Here is an 18,201-nt window from a genome sequence, read left to right as displayed (position 1 = left end):
CAGTAACTAACACTCTTAGAAATTCTGCTTATCTTTCACAGTGTTAAAAACATTCTAAAGATTTTTCTCCTCCTCCTCTTCCTAAAACCTCCTGATTTTCATGAGCTCTTCTCTGCCTACTTCTTAAATGCCCAAAGGATCCATACTTGACACTCTTATTTGACAAGCACTCTCTGGGGACCACCACCCATTTCCACATAGGGTACTACCTATATTCTGTTGTCCCAAATTTCTTCCTCTAGTCACAAACTCTCTCAAAAGCACCAAATTCGTATTTTCAACTGCCTACAGAAAACATCCACCAGATTGTCCCCAGCAAGCAACCTAAACTTTCAACAGGTCCTGAAACATTTTCTTTCCACCAAATCTATTCCTCCTCCCAGGTAATGGCATAACCAGGCACCCAATCTCCCACGGCAGAAACCTTAGTGTCCTCCTTGAATTCTTTCTCCCTCAAATCCTTACCCCTATTCTATCTATCACCAAATCGCATTCATTTTACTTCCTAATCTCTCTTAAATCCAGCTCCCCTGCTCTACTCCCATTACTATGAAGGTACTTAGGATCTTCTTTATCTCATGGAGGAACCATTCCAACTTCTCTCTAGCACTAATCTCTTCTCACCTATTCTTATTCCTTATTACTACCAGGATTACCTTCCTAAAATAAATTCAAACTTGAAACAGGATATTACATTTTTCCTTGTCAGAGTGGCAAAAATTAAAAGGGAAAACAATACCCTATGTTGGTCAGAGTGTAGGGAAAGGGACATTCTCATAAACTTGGTGGGTGGAATTCTATTAGGCAAAATACCGAAGCAAATATAACCAGACTTGTAAATATGTATACCCTCTGATCCAGCAATATTATTTCTAGAAATTTATTTTAAGTAAATAAACAGAAAGTGCACAAAAATATGAGTACATCCTAAAGTTCCCATTATTCCCAGCAGAAGCCAAGACCTTTTTGACATACTATATACCATTTGCCTAGAATGGCTCCCTCCTATCCATGTCCTTCTTCATCCTGCAAAAGTAGGAACTCATCCTTGAGTTCAAAGGTCAGCAACTCCATTCTGTCTCCACAGCAATTTAGTCACACCTCTGCATCACAGTGTAACCCATCTTTCTCTCCCACTGTAGACTGTAAGCTCTCCAAGGACAATGGTTTTGTGTAATTTTTATTTAGCACATATCCATATTTGCACTATCTAAAAAAATGTCTGACACATAGTAGGGGCACAGTAAACACGTGTTGAATGAAGGCATTTTCCTCCTCTTTACACGAAGAACTCTCTGATTTCCAGAATCTTAAGAACTTTTAAAAGGTATTTCCTAAAATGCTGGTGGACTCCAATATTTCATATTAAATTCCTGTTTTATAACAGGTATTCAAGCAAAGCAAATGGTCTCGTGCATTTATATAAGCAAATAGTCTGTAAGTCTTTATTTGTTTGAAGTTTAGTTCCTAGAGGCATAATTAGAATTTCCATACTGGGTCAGAACTGTGGTCTATCTAACTGAGGATTAGGATCCTCAGGATCTCTGAAAGTGGTACCAAGAAATAAATTGTAAGAAGACATAGCTATTCTCCCAGATGTTAGAGGTGAGTTCCAAAACACCTTACTTTTCTTCAATAACCTAGTATGAGTCCATCATACTTGAAATCATGTTTTGGAATATTTGTTTAAATACTATGCCAGAGCTCTTTTCCATGCTATCTGTTATATAAAGAGCATTTTACATATTATATAAGTACATAGTATTACATAAGTAGTACTGTACATCCATATACAAGAATATAAGTAGTTTGGGTATACATTTTTCTCTAAGTTGAACTCCTTTTAAGTTTCAAGAGGGTTCCTAATTCTATTGAAGGCTGGTAACAGCCTAATCACATCCTTCATGATTTCACAAAGTTCAGTTCTAGTCCTTTCAATCTTTGATCTCTAGACTGAAGAAATCTCATCTTTCTACTGTGTCCTTACAGAGAAATGATTCTACCCTGTACCATTCCACTTTTCTTAATTTTGAGTTATCTTACAGGCTCCAAACTGAAACAACAATGAAGGAAGGTCTATGAGATTTAATTTTATAGAAGTCAAGAAAATTTCACCCCTGATATAAGTTAGGAAAGACAGCCTTCAAAAACACCTTTGAGGGGGCTTCCCTGGTGGTGCCGTGGTTGAGAATCCGCCTGCCAATGCAGGGGACACGGGTTCGAGCCCTGGTCCGGGAAGATCCCACATGCCGCGGAGCAACTAAGCCCGTGCGCCACAATTACTGAGGCTGCGCGTCTGGAGCCTGTGCTCCGCAACGGGCGAGGCCGCGACAGTGAGAGGCCCGCGCACCGCGATGAAGAGTGGCCCCCGCTCGCCGCAACTAGAGAAAGCCCTCGCACAGAAACGAAGACCCAACACAGCTAAAAAAAAAAATTAAATTAATTAATTAATTTTTTAAAAAAAAACCACCTTCGACAATCACGGTACCCCAAGACTCACAGGAAATCATAAGGTAGTCCTCACAGTTGCTTTTGTCATCATCTTGCTGGTCCACAGGAATCCCATTGGCATCTATGATTGCTTCAGAGGCACAATCTGCTACCAATACTTCTTCTGACACTACGTCAGCTGTCAGAGGATCAGTGACGATCTCTGCCTCTACTACACTATCATGAACAACGTGTTCAACATGTCCAACATCAGACACATGTATGGATTCACTCGTCAAGACGTGTTCTGGCATAGACATTGAGGCTGAAGTAATATCAGAAGCTAAAACATCATCTGGGACTGTGCAATGTGCTAAAGAAACTTCTTCGGTTACATCGGAGTCCAGCACTTGCTCAGGAATGATGACCGTTTCAGATACATCTGCTTCTTCCATGATATCTGGACATTGAACATCTTCTATAACAACGTCCTCGATAACATCTTGGATTACAACTGAGTCTGGGTCATCAGGAACAAAGTTATGCACAGTTATGTCTGAATCCACAACATCTGAAACAAAAACAGTTTCTTGTACTTCCACAACAATTTGATCACCATCCATGTGTGTAGCATCAGCTCCTTAAAAAAAAAAAAATTAAAATCACAAATTTCAGGTAGACATGCATGACTACCTCAATTAATGTAAATGTTACTTAATTTCTACCAGGAAAACAGACTAGCTCCTCAGTTGTCTCAAACATTAAGATAGATTAAAGAAATAAAGAGAGAATCTACTTTTGAATCATATCAGAAATAGAAATTCTTAATACAAGAACTTTTATACTCATCCCAAATCAATTAACAGGTAAGGAAATAAAAGAAAAACAAAGTAACTGAGGCAGTCACACACACAAAAATATATTCATGAAAGTAATATTCTAGGCTGACTAAAACTAAACCCATATGCATAGGTACTTAAGGGATGATTACAAAAATTAATAAGTAAAGCAACTTCAGGTGGCAAATATACCATTTTCCTTCATTATATGTTTTTCACTTCTTTCCCTTCTTGCTCTATCTCTCTTTCAACTCATATTTTTTTCTCCTGTCCATCTCTCCCATGTTTTCTTTTACTTCCCTTCATTTCCCCTTTCTCCTCCTTTGTTCTAGAACAAAATCCCACCAATATCCTCCATTTATGATTATGGAAATTCAGAAACTATCCTTCGAATCTAGAATATAAAAAGAATCGGGCCATAAATAAAAAGAGGGCTAGAAGGCCACAGTTAAAGAGGAAAGACAACTGGTTAAGGAGCCTCTGTGGACAGATAAGATGAATAAAAGTGCAGTTGCTCTGGAGCAATGGAAGGTGAGGTTAGTTGGAGTGGGGCCTGCCCCAACCTCACCAGGGTAGTCCGCCTCCGTTCAGCTTCCTCCCATCCCCCCATATGCCAATCCCCCTGGCAGTTCCTCAGAACATAAGAAACCCTACTCTAGTCCACTCTGCAGTTAACAAATGAAGGTAGAGGGTTGAATCAATTGAAGCCCAGTGAGATTAAATGACTTCACCAAGATCACACAGTTTGCACAGGTTATGGTGCTCAGTAAATACTACTCTGAATAAATGCCACAAATGAGAATCAAAATCAGATATCCTTGCCAAAAACATAATGTAAGATAAAATAAAACAAATCTGGTACCTTGGCTCCTGATCCAGAGAAAAGCAAACAATATTTTATAAAAGTCTTACCTAAAAAGCTATTCAGTCGATTAGTGCTTCTGGATGTGACTCAGACCAGGCTGAGTCCAAGCAGCTGCCTAACTCAATGACTCTGTGTCAATGGCCAGGCCCTCAGAGAGACACATGGCTTTTTTTTTTTTTTTAAACAAACACAAATAATCAACAAGGGCCAAAGAACCTTTAAAAATGTAAGAAATCTTAAAGCCAGTTAATATCCATTTTATTTACACCTAGAACTAATAAAGAGTGCTTGCTTTAATTCCCACAGAACTTCTACAAAATGCTTTATACTGTTTTCAATATTCTCAATATTAACATCAAGCAATAGATCACTGTAATCTCCATTTTGCAGACATGAAGATGAAAGCATTTAGTGGCAAGAGTACTGCTTAAAAAAATCTAAATCAGAGAGCAGGATTTGGACACTTATTAGTTTTGTGACCTTGGGCAAGTCATTTAACCTCTGAGTTTCGGTTTCCTCATCAGTGAAATGAGGACAGTAGTATCTGCCATGCATACCTCACAGGACTGCTGTGATGATCAAATGGGAATATATGGGAAGTGTTCTGAAAAACTGTAATGAAAGGTTTCATTATTATTAGGACATATGAAAATGGAGGCCCTGGCAGATTAAGTGACTTGCTCAAAGATAAACAAACACCATAAGTGTTAACAATCAGGGCTAAAATGCAACAGCCCTTCAATCTACCCCTTAGCCCATGATCCAGGCTTGCTTGTGGCAACATTAAGCTAGTAAATGGTGTGCGTTTTTCTCGAAAGAGCTTAGTCTCTCTTTCAAGCACATTAATTATACTTCAAGTTCTAAAGAAGAAAGAATCATAACTTTGCATTTATCATTATCAAGCTGAAATTACCAAATGTGAGTCAAAAGACTATCCCAAATTGTTAAGAAAAATACACAAACCACCATTAGATTTAGAGATTAAAGAAAAGTTAAAATTAAAAATCGCTAATATTTAATTTCCTGATAAAGTTAATTGCTATTTCTTTAGTATAAAATACAGTCATTTCAAGTCCAATGGAAAACTCATTAACATTTTATTTATAAGGTAGCTAGTTAGTGTGATATAAAACCATTTTATATTACAAAACCTAGCATAATCACTTCACTGTTATATAACTGGAACCATGAGTAATCCAAAATTGTGAATACTTTTTTCCCATTTTTAGAACTTCATAAATTTAATTCTCCTTGTACAGTCTGGGGAGTGAGGTAAGACTCCTTTTGTTAACTTGTGAGAGAGAGGATTTTAAAAGTAGGATGGGGTCAGAACATGGAGGGCCTTAGGTTTATACTTTACCTGCCGGATAATGGTCTATGTGGAAGAAAGTAGAATGAAGAGATGTAAGCAAGGAATATTTTCAAAGGGAGAACTTTAACAGGACTGAAGTAAACACTAAGGTTTTGATAATGTTGCTGTTACTGACAAGAATATGAGTGTTGGTTATGAGGGAGCCAAATTTTTAAGGAGGGGAATAATAATATACTCACTTTAACATCTGTAAGCTTGATAGGATAACAAGATACCTAAGTGTAAATATCAATGACAGCATCTAGCAATTTTTCCACTTGACAACCAACTCCAAATCTGGTAGGCGGGAAGTGGAACAACCCAAGTAGTTATACCTGTTGCATCAAAATATGAGTTTGGCTCTTGTGGTTGTAATTCAAGTCCATCTTCATCCATGGCCTTTAATTCTCATCAGTCACAGCTCCTAAATTAGGCGAAAAAGTAAACCAAGTATTACTCTTTTTAATATATGTATTAAAAAAATGTCATCATACTATTTACATTTCTGAGACACCAAAAATTATGTGACAGATGAACATCTATCAAAAATGTGTCTATCTGAGGGCTTCTCTGGTGGCGCAGTGGTTGAGAATCTGCCTGCCAATGCAGGGGACAGGGGTTCAAGCCCTGGTCTGGGAAGATCCCACATGCCGCGGAGCACCTAGGCCCGTGAGCCACAACTACTGAGCCTGCGCGTCTGGAGCCTGTGCTCCGTAACAAGAGAGGCCGCGATAGTGAGAGGCCCGCGCACCGCGATGAAAAGTGGCCCCTGCTCGCCACAACTAGAGAAAGCCCTCGCACAGAAACGAAGACCCAACACAGCCATAAATAAACTAATTAATTAATTAATTTTTAAAAAATGTGTCTATCTGAAATAAAAGGGAAAAGTTAAAATTAAATTGCCAAAAACATAATGATACATGGGCATCTATATGACAAGGAAAGGTGGATAAATCAAATAAGTCAGCTTTGCCTCAACTTTTTGAGATACTGCTTACATACATCATACATACATACGTACATACATACATACTGCAAACGTCTTGATGCATTCTGACACATGCATAAATCTGTGTAATCACTACTCTACCCAGATCAAGCTAGAGAACATTTCCAGCACCCCAGCACTCTAGTCTCCTCTCACTCTGTATACTCCTCACTCCCACAAGGGTAACCAGCTTTATAAAGGTTCAATTTATACTCTGTAGCTTATCGGGAGGAAATTCCTGCACAATTTTCATATTACTTCTCTGAATTTAATGTAGTCTGCTATCTTTCAACCAATACATTAAACAACGGTTAAAGATTCAAAGTGCAAAATTATAGTAAACACCCTTTGGGATTTCTGCCTAACTTACAATGACCTCTTAACTAATCCCCCAATCGGGCTTCCCTGGTGGTGCAGTGGTTAAGAATCTGCCTGCCAATGCAGGGGACACAGGTTCAAGTGCTGGTCCGGGAAGATCCTACATGCCGCAGAGCAACTAAGCCCGTGTGCCACAACTACTGAGCCTGCGCTCTAGAGCCCGTGGGCCACAACTACTGGGGCCGCATGCCACAACTACTGAATCCCGTGCACCTAGAGCCCGTGCTCTGCAACAAGAGAAGCCACCACAATGAGAAGTCCACGCACAGCAACGAAGAGTAGCCCCCGCTCGCCACAACTAGAGAAAGCCCATGCACAGCAATGAAGCCCTGGTGCAGCCAAAAATTAAAAAACAAAGAAATTAAAAAAAAAAAAAATAAGCCACCAAAAAAAAAAAAACCCACAAAAAACTAACCCCCCAATCTAGAAAAGTAAACTCCTGCAGTGTATTTATACTCTCCTGGCCATAGTTGATTGGCACTAACTATAAAACGGTAAAAATAAGTTCATCTTTGAGCACAATAAAATCAAAGTCCTATCCCTGAGAATCGAAACCATGAGCAAAGGTCACTTAGTCTGTCTGTCTCTCTCTGCCTCTGTCTCTCTCTTCCCTCTCCTCTCCTGGTGGCTGGAACATAGGAGGTGAGGAAGGCCATTTTCCAACTTCAGCTTAGACTAGTGAGATAAAGTTTACAAATGAATAATAAAAAGAATCCAGTGAATGCCCTGAGAAATAGAGGAGAGGGAGCAGGGAAGGGAGGCTTACCAATAATAGCTTTTTAGCTCCTGGTTCTAGACCTTTCTGAGGTCCAGCTACAGTCTGCCTTGAGTTTTTGCAAGCCACCCCAATGACCTTAATGCTTCCTTTTCTACTTAAGCCAAAAACTTACAACAAAAAAAACCAATCAAATAATATACTACTTAGTACTAATCATTGCTTCAAAAGAGCACACATCAGGGATTAGGGCTTACTCATGTTGCAAGTATTACATAAACCTCCTCCCTCACTGGTTTCCTTATCTCTACTTTCTCACTTTCTAATCCAACCTAAATGGTTCTATTAGATGCATCTTTCTTTTACTTTTATCATTTTTTGCTGATGATATAAGTGCTGCATGCTGCTTACTAAAATTTCAAGTAACAAAAACAAGAATCATTTTTCTAAAGCATCAGCCAGGTGATATCAGGCCTCTGTTCAAAAAATGTTTAATGGCTCCCTGCTGCCTGCAAATAAAGTTGAAATTCCTGCCATCTTCTAACTTCCAGCTGCAAACTATCTTTCTCTCATTATCTTCCCTAACTCTCCTTCAAGCACCTCGCCCGACCACCAGATGAACACACTTCAACCAAACAAAAATGCCCCATATCCACATAAGACCCCAGCTCTGTATTTGGCTCAGGGTTTCTTCTACCCAGAACACCTTTCCCCTATCACCTCTGCTTGGATCTTCCCCCAAGTCCCCTTCCCCACACACACAAAAAAGAAAAAGCTGAAAATAATCTCTCCCCCCTCTGAATTTCTATAGCACTTTATCTTTTTTCCTTTTTCCCTGACTCTACTTGTTTGCTGTAAATTATGATTATTTATGTCTTATTTTCAGATGCCAAACTTGCATTTATATACATATATATACTCCTTAATGGAATATCCATGAGAAACTCATTTAATTAATGTTAATATAATAAACAGATTTTCAGCTTGTCAACTCTGAGACATATTCTATTCATTTTCAGGAAGGAGCATGTTTCACGTTATTTACTCTAAGTGCTTCAAACAAAAGGACCAAAAAACAAAAAACATTTCAACTATAAAAAATGGAAAACGTACATGCTCTGAACAAGCTGTCACTGCTCTCTCCCCATCAAAATCACCTCTAGCCATAATTCTTTTTCTCCTTTTAAAAATGTAATTACAAAATGATAAACATAAGCTAATTTTCTAAGCATAATGGCATAGTATACATGAAATCAAGCCAATTTAGAAGGCAATAAATGGGGTTCCTTAAGGTATTTAAGGCTCCTCTCCCCAATTTCCCTACATAAACCCAAACCCATCAACTCTAAGAATTCTCCACCTGCACAATAACTCCTTTTCTCAGCTTTTACTACTAGAGTTTGATGGATAATCCCCTCGATTTTGAAATTCTCTCCTACCTCAGTTTAAGTGACATCCTAGTCCTCTTCCCATCTTCCCAACCACTGTTTACTCTGCTGGTCCTCTCCCACTACTGCAACCCCGCCCAGGGTGGGACACTCAGCCCTCTTCTCTTCTTTTTCTTTATTCCAGGGTTTCAACTAGCATTTACACAAAGATGATTCCCCAAATCCACATACTCAGGGTAGTACCTAACACTTCCACCACACTGTCTGCTGAACATCTTTTTTTTTTTTTTGGGCAGTGGGGGGGCTGCGTTGGGTCTTCGTTGCTGTGCGCGGGCTTTCTCTAGTTGCAGCGAGTGGGGGCTACTCTTCGTTGCGGTGCGTGGGCTTATTGCGGTGGCTTCTCTTGTTGTGGAGCACGGGCTCTAGGCGCGCAGGCTTCAATAGTTGCAGCGCCTGGGCTCAGCAGCTGTGGCACGTGGGCTCAGTAGTTGTGGCTCGAGGGCTGTAGAGCGCAGGCTCAATAGTTGTAGCGCACGCACTTAGTTGCTCCACGGCATACGGGATCTTCCCGGACCAGGGATCGAACCCGTGTCCCCTGCATTGGGAGGCAGATTCTTAACCACTATACAACCAGAGAAGTCCCATGCTGAACATTTTCATCAGGAGAAAACCTTGCTTTCTCCTGACATGACCACTAAGGCCTTTTCCTTCTTCCCTGCTTATATTCGGTCAGGTTGTCAGACTGTCCCTTCCTTCTCCACAACTTCTCAGGAATCTGTCCCTTTTTACTCCCACTGTCACCATTCACTCTCAGCTTCATATTTCCTGATCCCCAGGGAACAAAAATAGCCTCTCAACTGGCCTTTCGCTTTCTGCCACTCCCACAACAAATGACCAGGAACCTACAAGTAAGGGCTGGTGCCAAATGCCAGGGCATTCCTGCAATCTGTGGGCAGACTAATCCTCGGAAGTACTGCTTTGATCACGGCACTCCCCTGCTCAGAAAGCTTCAGCAGTTCCCCAAAATTCAGGGTGCTCTAAAATATTAACCCAAGCTACCATAACACACTTATTTCCCAACATTTCACATCATACCCATTTCCTAACAGATATTCTGGCCCAAATGGAGGGTGTCCACTCACCTTATTTTGACTCAGGTAAGCAACAGTTGTTCAACAAACAGTTTTGACTGGTTATTTTTCCTTCTATTTTGTCATTATAAAAACTCAAATCAGGAAAAAAACATGTTTTGAACTTCTAAGCAGAGATGACTATACTTCAACTTTGTAACCCCTGTGGGGTTAGAAGTAAATCTCTCTCACAACCAGAATGAAACCAATGTTCTTAGGATAGAACCTACTCAGGAAAGTTCTCAGGATTGTGATAAAGTAAGGGTGGGGAGCGCAGGCTGATGATGTAATGCAAAGTGCCCCTACCTTTGTTGCAAGAACCAAGCCCAGAGAACAGTTGAATCTGAAGACAAATAAGCAGAACGGTTCAGAGAACCAAGAACCTAACACTTTGGGCGAACACATACTAATGTTCAGTCTGATTATCAAATGCCCTCAAAATACTTCCGGGACGTCACTCTCACCTTAAGCTCTGTAAAATATTCCCTTCCCAGATGCAGGAGTCATGATCCTAAAAATGCTATGGAAGAATTCACAACAGAAAAACGTACCATTTTAAGGGAAATATTGGTTTGAGAGAAACTCAGGAAATTCACAATAATTTTCTTCAATTCTTCAAAATAAAGCAATAAAAATACCATGCCAAGTTAATAGGTATAGCAGTGGCATTTTATCTGTCTTAAATCTGGGATAATGAATATAATTTATTTCTTTTTTTTTAACATCTTTATTGGAGTATAATTGCTTTACAATGGTGTGTTAGTTTCTGTTTTATAACAAAGTGAATCAGTTATACATATACATATGTTCCCATATCTCTTCCCTCTTGCGTCTCCCTCCCTCCCACCCTCCCTATCCCACCCCTCTAGGTGGTCACAAACCACCGAGCTGATAATATATCTTTTGATGCCTAGACACTTTCATGATCTCCCTCTCGGGGAAGGTGCTTATATTTTCACTTTGCTTTTTGTCATAAGCATACAAGAATCATTTGTCTGCTTTTGGTCTTCCCAAAACTCCATGCCTTTTAATTTTATGACTTGACTCTAGTTCCTCTCCCTAAGCCATGCTCAGAAAACCAAACTGTATCGTACAGATTAGATGGAATTGCTCAAGCTACAGGAAACAGAAACAAAAGCAGATCCACCTGTAACAGAATTTTTCTTAGACGGAAATTGGAACTGGTGAAAATTTACACTTAAAGCCTAATTAATATCTTCCCTCTTAAGCTATGAATTTCTTTCCCAGTTCTTTCCCACATTGTTCAATGTGGGAAATGCAGCTATCATTTCTTCAGATATCTAATTTTCAAATCTGGAATGCTATTTCACTTCTCTTACCAATTCAGCCCTTATATGTCTCATAGTCATCCACTCTTAAATTCATCATGTCCCCTTTATTTTCACTGCTACCACTCTAACAAGCTCTGGTGGTCTTACTTCCAGAACCCAGTGGGAATCTTCCAATCAAAAGATTTGAGCCCTTCTTGAACTCAAGAAATTTTCTTCTGTTTCAATACTTGCTTCCATTTTCTCTGTTCATTCTTACTAGAATTTCTATTATAAGATGTAAGAACTCCTAAATCTAGCCTCCATATTGCTTTAACTTTTTCTCCTGTATTTTCTATCTTTGTCTTTCTATTACATTCTCAGAATCCCTAAACTCTTCCTTCTAAGCTAATTTGATCTTCACTCCATCTACTTAATTTTTACTTAAAAGATCATGTTTTAATTCCAAAATAAACTTAGTTTCTTTTTCACAGCAATCTTTTTTCAGTGGATACTGCATCTTCTCAAATATCTCTGAGGATTTAAAGTTTATTCTGTACCCTATATTAACCTGTCTCCTCTGCTGTTTCATTATTCAGTTTGTTGAATTTGGTGCCTCTCTTTCAGACTGATGGTTTTCCTCAAAAGCATGGTTCTTACAGGTTGTCCATTCCTATCTGTAGATGAGGGTCTAGAGTTACATTCTGATAGCTGGGCTGTATTTCCTCAGCCCAAGTGAGAAACCCTGTTTGCCTAGCAATGAACCTAAGTTCTGACCAAAGGAGTCCCGTCTAGAATGAGGTCAAGGGAGAGAAAGGAACCATGTAACTAGCCAGGCTTTCCTTTAAGGTGGATGAGTAGCCCATCTTGCAGGTACTGGAGGTCCAATATCCCTCAGGATACTACAAGCTACCTAAAGCACGGTCCTTAACTTTCTCCCCACAGTACCCACTTTGGAATTTCCTATGGATGAATTTGCAATTCAGAGAGCCAAATTTTTGGCATTAGCTCAGGAGGAAAACCACTAGAGATATCTATACTGATAAGTAAAAGGCTTGGCTTTCCATAACTTTAATTATCTGGCTGTGCCCATGGCTTGCTCTTTCTCCTCGGATGTCCCCACTTTTGACACTGGGGAAAACACAGAATGACAATTTTGGGATGGTCCTTCCAACTTTCCAAATAGGGCCACAGGTTCACTAAGCTCTCTAGGGCTTTGCCATTAATTGATTCCCAATTGCTTTATTCAACCAGAAATTCATCATATTCTGGTCTACAAGTGGCATACCTCTCAGGTTTTCTTTTTTCTCTGAATTTTTATACTTCTTCCTCAATGTGATTTCAAAAGGAAGTAAAAATAAATGTGTGTCTTCTCTAGTCTATCTTGAATTTGAAGTAATTATGAATTTGTATGTGTCAAAACAGAATGGAAATATGTAAAAGCAAAAAAACTATGATAGAAACTGAAAAAAAATCAATAGTAGTGAAAAGTTACAACTCTTATCAACACCTGACAGATCAAACATTCAAAAAATAAGGAAAGAGATATATATAATTAATAATATTAAGCTAATAGCTTTAATTCAAATTCTACTCCCTAATACAATATTTTATTTTCAAAAAACCTTGCCCACCCTCTGTGCCAAGAAGAGGAAGAGAAAATGCTTCCTGTTGTAAATGTCAGAGCCCCGTCCTTCCTTGCCCTGTCCTACTTGGAACTTTTGTACACTTTGCTCAAAAATTCAATGCCAAGTTTTTGTTACAGATTAGTTTTTTCCATAAAACCATTTGAGCCAATCAGTAATTTCAAGGTTTTGTTTGTTTAAAGTCTAAGAGTTCGAACTTTCAAAATCTATTACAATTTGGTCCTAAAACTAACACAACATTGCAAATTAACTATACTTCAAATGAAAAAAAATTTTTTTAAAGAGCTTTTAAATAGGAAATAAAAAATTTGGACCTAAAATGACAAGCCTTCTTAAAGTCTTATTTTTCCAAAGCCCCTATTCATGTTCAGATTAAGAGTTGCCAAAATACCTAAATGTCCATTGACAGATGAATGGATAAAGAAAATGTGATATATACATACAGTGGGATATTATTCAGCCTTAAAATTCCATTGTTTGTGACAAGATGGATGGAAGAGGACATTATGCTACGTGAAATTAGCCAGATACAGGGAAAAAAAAAAAACATTCTGCATGACCTCACTTATATGTGGACTCTAAAACAGTCAAACTCAGAGAAGCAGAGAGTAGAATGGTGGCTCCCAGGGGTTAAAAAGGAAGAGAAGTTGGAGAGATAATGTTCAAAGGATACAGAGTTCTGGAGATCCTCTTTATGGCACAGTGTCTATAGCTAACAATACTGTGCTGTACACTTAAAATTTGCTAAAAGGGTAGATCTTATGTTAAGTGTTCTTACTAAGACGGAGAAGGAGAGGGAGAAGGAGAGGGAGAAGGAGGGGAAGAGGAAGAATAGGAAGAAGAAGACAACGATGACGACATGGTGGGAGGAAACTTTGTGAGGTGATGAATGTTTATGGCTTTGCTGGTGGTGATGATTTCTCAGGTGTATACTTATCCCCAAACTCATCAAATGTATACATTAAATGTATAAAGCTTTTATATGTCAATCATACCTCAACAAAGTGCTTTAAAAATAAAAAATATAAAGAAAATTTTTAAAGAGTTGCCAAAACACCCTCTGAAGTTAGTTGCATTGACGTGCTACAAACACTAAGCACTACACTTTTTAAATGCCTTTGTCTTTAAGACTGTAGCTTGATGTTAGGAAGTACATACCCTTTTTTTCTTTATATATACTTTTTTTTTTTTTTAATTTTTGGTTGCATTGGGTCTTCGTTGCTGCGCGCGGGCTTTCTCTACTTGCGGCGAGTGGGGGCTACTCTTCGTTGCAGTGCGAGGGCTTCTCATTGCAGTGGCTTCTCGTTACAGAGCATGGGCTCTAGACACGCGGGCTTCAGTAGTTGTGGCACGCAGGCTCAGTAGTTGTAGCTTGAGGGCTCTAGAGCGCAGGCTCAGTAGTTGTGGCACACAGACTTAGTTCCTCCGCGGCATGAGGGATCTTCCCGGACCAGGGCTTGACCCCGTGTCCCCTGCATTGGCAGGCGGATTCTTAACCACTGCACCACCAGGGAAGTCCCAGGAAGTGCATACACTTTCTACATAGTTTTTGTTATGTAAAGTAGTACAGCCTCCTTCATGAAATATTGCTATTTAATATACTCAATAATTTATCCATGTTCATTACATAAAACTCTACTGTATATCATAATGTCTAACAAATCTCTTTAGATGACTCATTTTGATTTTGAAGTTTTAAAAAAATAGTTTAGTTTATCAGCTTTTCTTGACACTCTGAACAGAAATCCTACTCACATGATTTCCTCTAATAACCACCTTTAGTTGAGGTATACTGGAGTGGACTTTGTGAAACACTTGATGTGATCAAAGGATGGAGACTGTTTTGACATAATATGGAAATTAATTTAAACTACACAGTACACAGAAGAGTTAAACTAAATAAAACCGTCAGGGGAAATTTTTAAAAGGTTAATTTCTGGGCTTCCCTGGTGGCGCAGTGGTTAGGAATCCACCTGGCAGTGCAGGGGACACGGGTTCGAGCCCTGGTCCGGGAAGATCCCACATGCTGTGGAGCAACTAAGCCCGTACACCACAACTACTGAGCCTGTGCTCTAGAGCCCGTGAGCCACAACCACTGAGCCCGCGTGCCACAACTACTGAAGCCCGCACGCCTAGAGCCCGTGCTCTGCAACAAGAGAAGCCACCACAATGAGAAACCCCGCTCGCCACAACTAGAGAAAGCCCGTGCACAGCAACGAAGACCCAACGCAGCCCTAAATAAATAAATAAATTTATTTTTTTTTAAAAAAAGGCCGACAAGAAATTCCCGAGGATTTCCTTGATAAGCCAACCTTACTGTCACCAGAAGAACTCAAGGCAGCAAGTAGAGGAAATGGTGACTATGCATGGTATTATGAAGGAAGAAATGGGTGGTGGCAGTATGATGAGCGTACTAGTAGAGAGCTGGAAGATGCTTTTTCCAAAGGTAAAAAGAGCACCGAAATGTTAATTGCCGGGTTTCTGTATGTTGCCGATCTTGAAAATATGGTTCAATATAGGAGAAATGAACATGGACGTCGCAGGAAGATTAAGCGGGATATAATAGATATACCAAAGAAGGGAGTAGCCGGACTTAGGCTGGACTGTGATGCTAATACCGTAAACCTAGCAAGAGAGAGCTCTGCTGATGGAGCGGACAGTGTACCAGCACAGAGTGGAGCTTCTGTTCAGCCTCTGGTGTCGTCTACTGTAAGGCCCCTGACGTCAGTAGATGGGCAGTTAACAAGCCCTGCAACACCATCCCCTGATGCAAGCACTTCTCTGGAAGACTCTTTTGCACATTTACAACTCGGTGGAGACAGCATAGCTGAAAGGAGTCATAGGGGGGAAGGAGAAGAAGATCATGAGTCACCATCTTCAGGCAGGGTACCAGCACCAGACACTTCCATTGAAGAAACCGAATCAGATGCCAGTAGTGATAGTGAGGATGGATCTGCGCTTGTTGCGCAACACTCCTTGACCCAACAGAGACTTTCGGTTCCTAATCCCAACCAGACAGTATCTGATCGATCTGATCTATCAGGAACTGATCAATCCGTGGCAGGGGGTGCAACAGTGGGTGTCAGTGTCAGATCCAGAAGGCCTGATGGACAGTGCACAGTAACTGAAGTTTAAGTAATAAAGTTTTCAGATCCATGCTCAAGGTAAAAATGGTTACCTGTACATTTCTGCCCACATAACATTATACTCATCCCTAGTAGTGCATTTTGGGAGTTGGGGTGGGAAGGGGTATGGTAAGGATAGACCTGTAATTAAAATGTCTAACATGTCTCTGTTGAGAAATTTATTTAATATAAGGAACTTGGGTGTTAATAGTTGAGAGCTGTTTAGTAATAACCCAGTTTTCTTGAGGTCTGTATAGTTTTTTTAAATATCTTCAGTTCTTTTGGCCAGCGTGTATTATTTGTGCATTAACGATCCTCATCTGACTCTTGCATTGTCATATTTTTCTGCATGGAATGACATAAAAACCATTACTAAAATTTGGCACCTATGAGATGTCTGGGATCAGTATGAACAAGAAGCTTAATTAATGTGAGCATAGATGTGAATTTGGGGTTTTAAAATAGAAGAATAACAACTATTTAATAGTAAAGTTACTGAAATGGAAACGTAAAGAAAACAGCTTATAACTTATGTTTCAGAATCTTGTCTAACACACTTCATGGCGTTCCCATAGGCTTTGCTGTCTAGTCCTTGTAGTTTGAGGTGTGTCTTGATCCACATTTTTCTTTTTGATTACAGACTTTATAATTTAATAAATACTAGAGTTTATCAGAAATAATCTGTCTCTTGAGTCTGGAAGGGGATGGAAACATTTTGACATCTGTGGCCAAAAGGTCACTAAAAAGGGGGTGATTTGAATCGGTGGTGTATTCAGCTTACATAGTCCACCTGCTCAGAAAAGTCTGATTTCTTCATAGAGAATATTTAAACAGAGTCTACAGGGAATGTTCATGGAATAAATATGTATGGAAATAAACCTAAAGCCTGTGAGACTTAAAGGCCTTAAATAACTGATAGTAGAGACCGTGTATATATATTAGATTTTCTTTGCCAGTATTCATTAATGGCTAACCTTAATCTGAATTAAATGGTAGGCTTATTTTTAAACAGCATTAGTAGACACAAAGTGATTCAACACAAAATGTGGTACAATCTATATAGCAAGGTAGGAAGCATTGGGTTAACTTGGTAATCCAGAATTTGATTCTGAAGAAAAGTAACGCTGAGTTTCTCTTCTATATTTTCCTGAGTAAAACAGTAGGATCACGAAGCATACTCAAGTTGTCTTTAATATGATTTTTCAAAGGTGAATTGAATGTTACAATAGCAAATATAAACTGTCACTACTTTTATTTTTTATTTTTTTACATATTTATTGGAGTATAATTGCTTTCAATGTTATGTTGTGTTAGTTTCTGCTGTACAACAAAGTGAATCAGCTATATGTATACATATATCCCCATATCCCCTCCCTCTTAAGCCTCCCTCCCACCCTCCCTATCCCACCCTCCCTATCCCACCCCTCTAGGTGGTCACAAAGCATTGAGCTGATCTCCCTGTGCTATGCAGCAGCTTCCCACTAGCTATCTATTTTACATTTGGTAGTGTATATATGTCAGTGCTACTCTCTCACTTTGTCCCAGCTTCCCCTTCCCTCACTGCATCCTCAAGTCCATTCTCTACATCTGCGTCTTTATACCTGCCCTGCCACTAGGTTCATCAGTACCATTTTTTGAGATTCCATATGTATGCGATAGCATACAGTATTTGTTTTTCTCTTTCTGACTTACTTCACTCTGTATGACAGACTCTAGGTCCATCTTTTTACCTCTTGCTGTGATTGATAGGTTAGAATTAGGACTTAATTCTTTGACTTATGTTTTTTAAAGTCTGTATTACTGAGATGATCATAAAAGTCTGAGTTGCACATTGTTATTAACTTTACTTTTAAAAGATAGCTTAGTTATAAAAGAAGAAATGCTAGCTACTTTTCAGAAAAAAATAGAAATCTGATGTAAAATGCAAATGTATGTTACAGGATGCTTCCTGAGTCTGCAGTCCTTGGCAGTTTTGATCAAAGTTAAATTTGATTACTATGTAAACTGTAGTACTTCTTAACTACTGGTTTGGAAATTCTGGAGCACACAAATGAACTGGCCAATTTTGTAGTTAGTAG

At 39.3% G+C, this 18,201-nt stretch overlaps 2 protein-coding genes across 6 annotated transcripts in view; one reads left to right on the top strand and one right to left on the bottom strand.

The window, feature by feature from the left end:
* ZFX (zinc finger protein X-linked) overlaps nucleotides 1-18,201 on the bottom strand; it is a 69,094-nt gene that overhangs the window by 30,181 nt on the left and 20,712 nt on the right. For 3 of the 5 annotated variants that reach the window (XM_057537790.1, XM_057537788.1, XM_057537789.1), the window contains exons 2-3: nucleotides 5,821-5,909; nucleotides 2,501-3,070 (exon numbers count right to left, since the gene is read on the bottom strand). In XM_057537790.1, coding sequence (XP_057393773.1) covers nucleotides 2,501-3,070; nucleotides 5,821-5,881 — 631 coding nt within the window. In that variant the 5' untranslated portion in view covers nucleotides 5,882-5,909. Of the gene's footprint in view, nucleotides 1-2,500; nucleotides 3,071-4,691; nucleotides 4,747-5,820; nucleotides 5,910-18,201 lie in introns of all 5 variants that reach the window. The other 2 variants (XM_057537791.1, XM_057537792.1) reach the window with 1 other exon arrangement.
* Nucleotides 10,078-16,790, top strand: LOC130704558 (E3 ubiquitin-protein ligase RNF146-like). The gene is made up of 2 exons (XM_057538620.1): nucleotides 10,078-10,111; nucleotides 15,271-16,790. The coding sequence occupies exons 1-2, from the start codon at nucleotides 10,078-10,080 to the stop codon at nucleotides 16,131-16,133; spliced, it is 897 nt and encodes a 298-aa protein (XP_057394603.1). The 3' UTR covers nucleotides 16,134-16,790.

The sequence above is a fragment of the Balaenoptera acutorostrata genome, chromosome X, assembly GCF_949987535.1.
Source record: "Balaenoptera acutorostrata chromosome X, mBalAcu1.1, whole genome shotgun sequence".
Taxonomy (NCBI): domain Eukaryota; kingdom Metazoa; phylum Chordata; class Mammalia; order Artiodactyla; family Balaenopteridae; genus Balaenoptera; species Balaenoptera acutorostrata.
This window is presented reverse-complemented; position numbering and strand designations above follow the sequence as displayed.

Excerpts from the sequence above, each read along its gene's own strand:
- LOC130704558 (XM_057538620.1), top strand. The coding sequence starts at position 10,078 with ATGGAGGGTGTCCACTCACCTTATTTTGACTCAG. Across the intron at positions 10,112-15,270 it reads CTCACCTTATTTTGACTCAG|GCCGACAAGAAATTCCCGAG; the intron begins GTAAGCAACAGT and ends TTTTAAAAAAAG.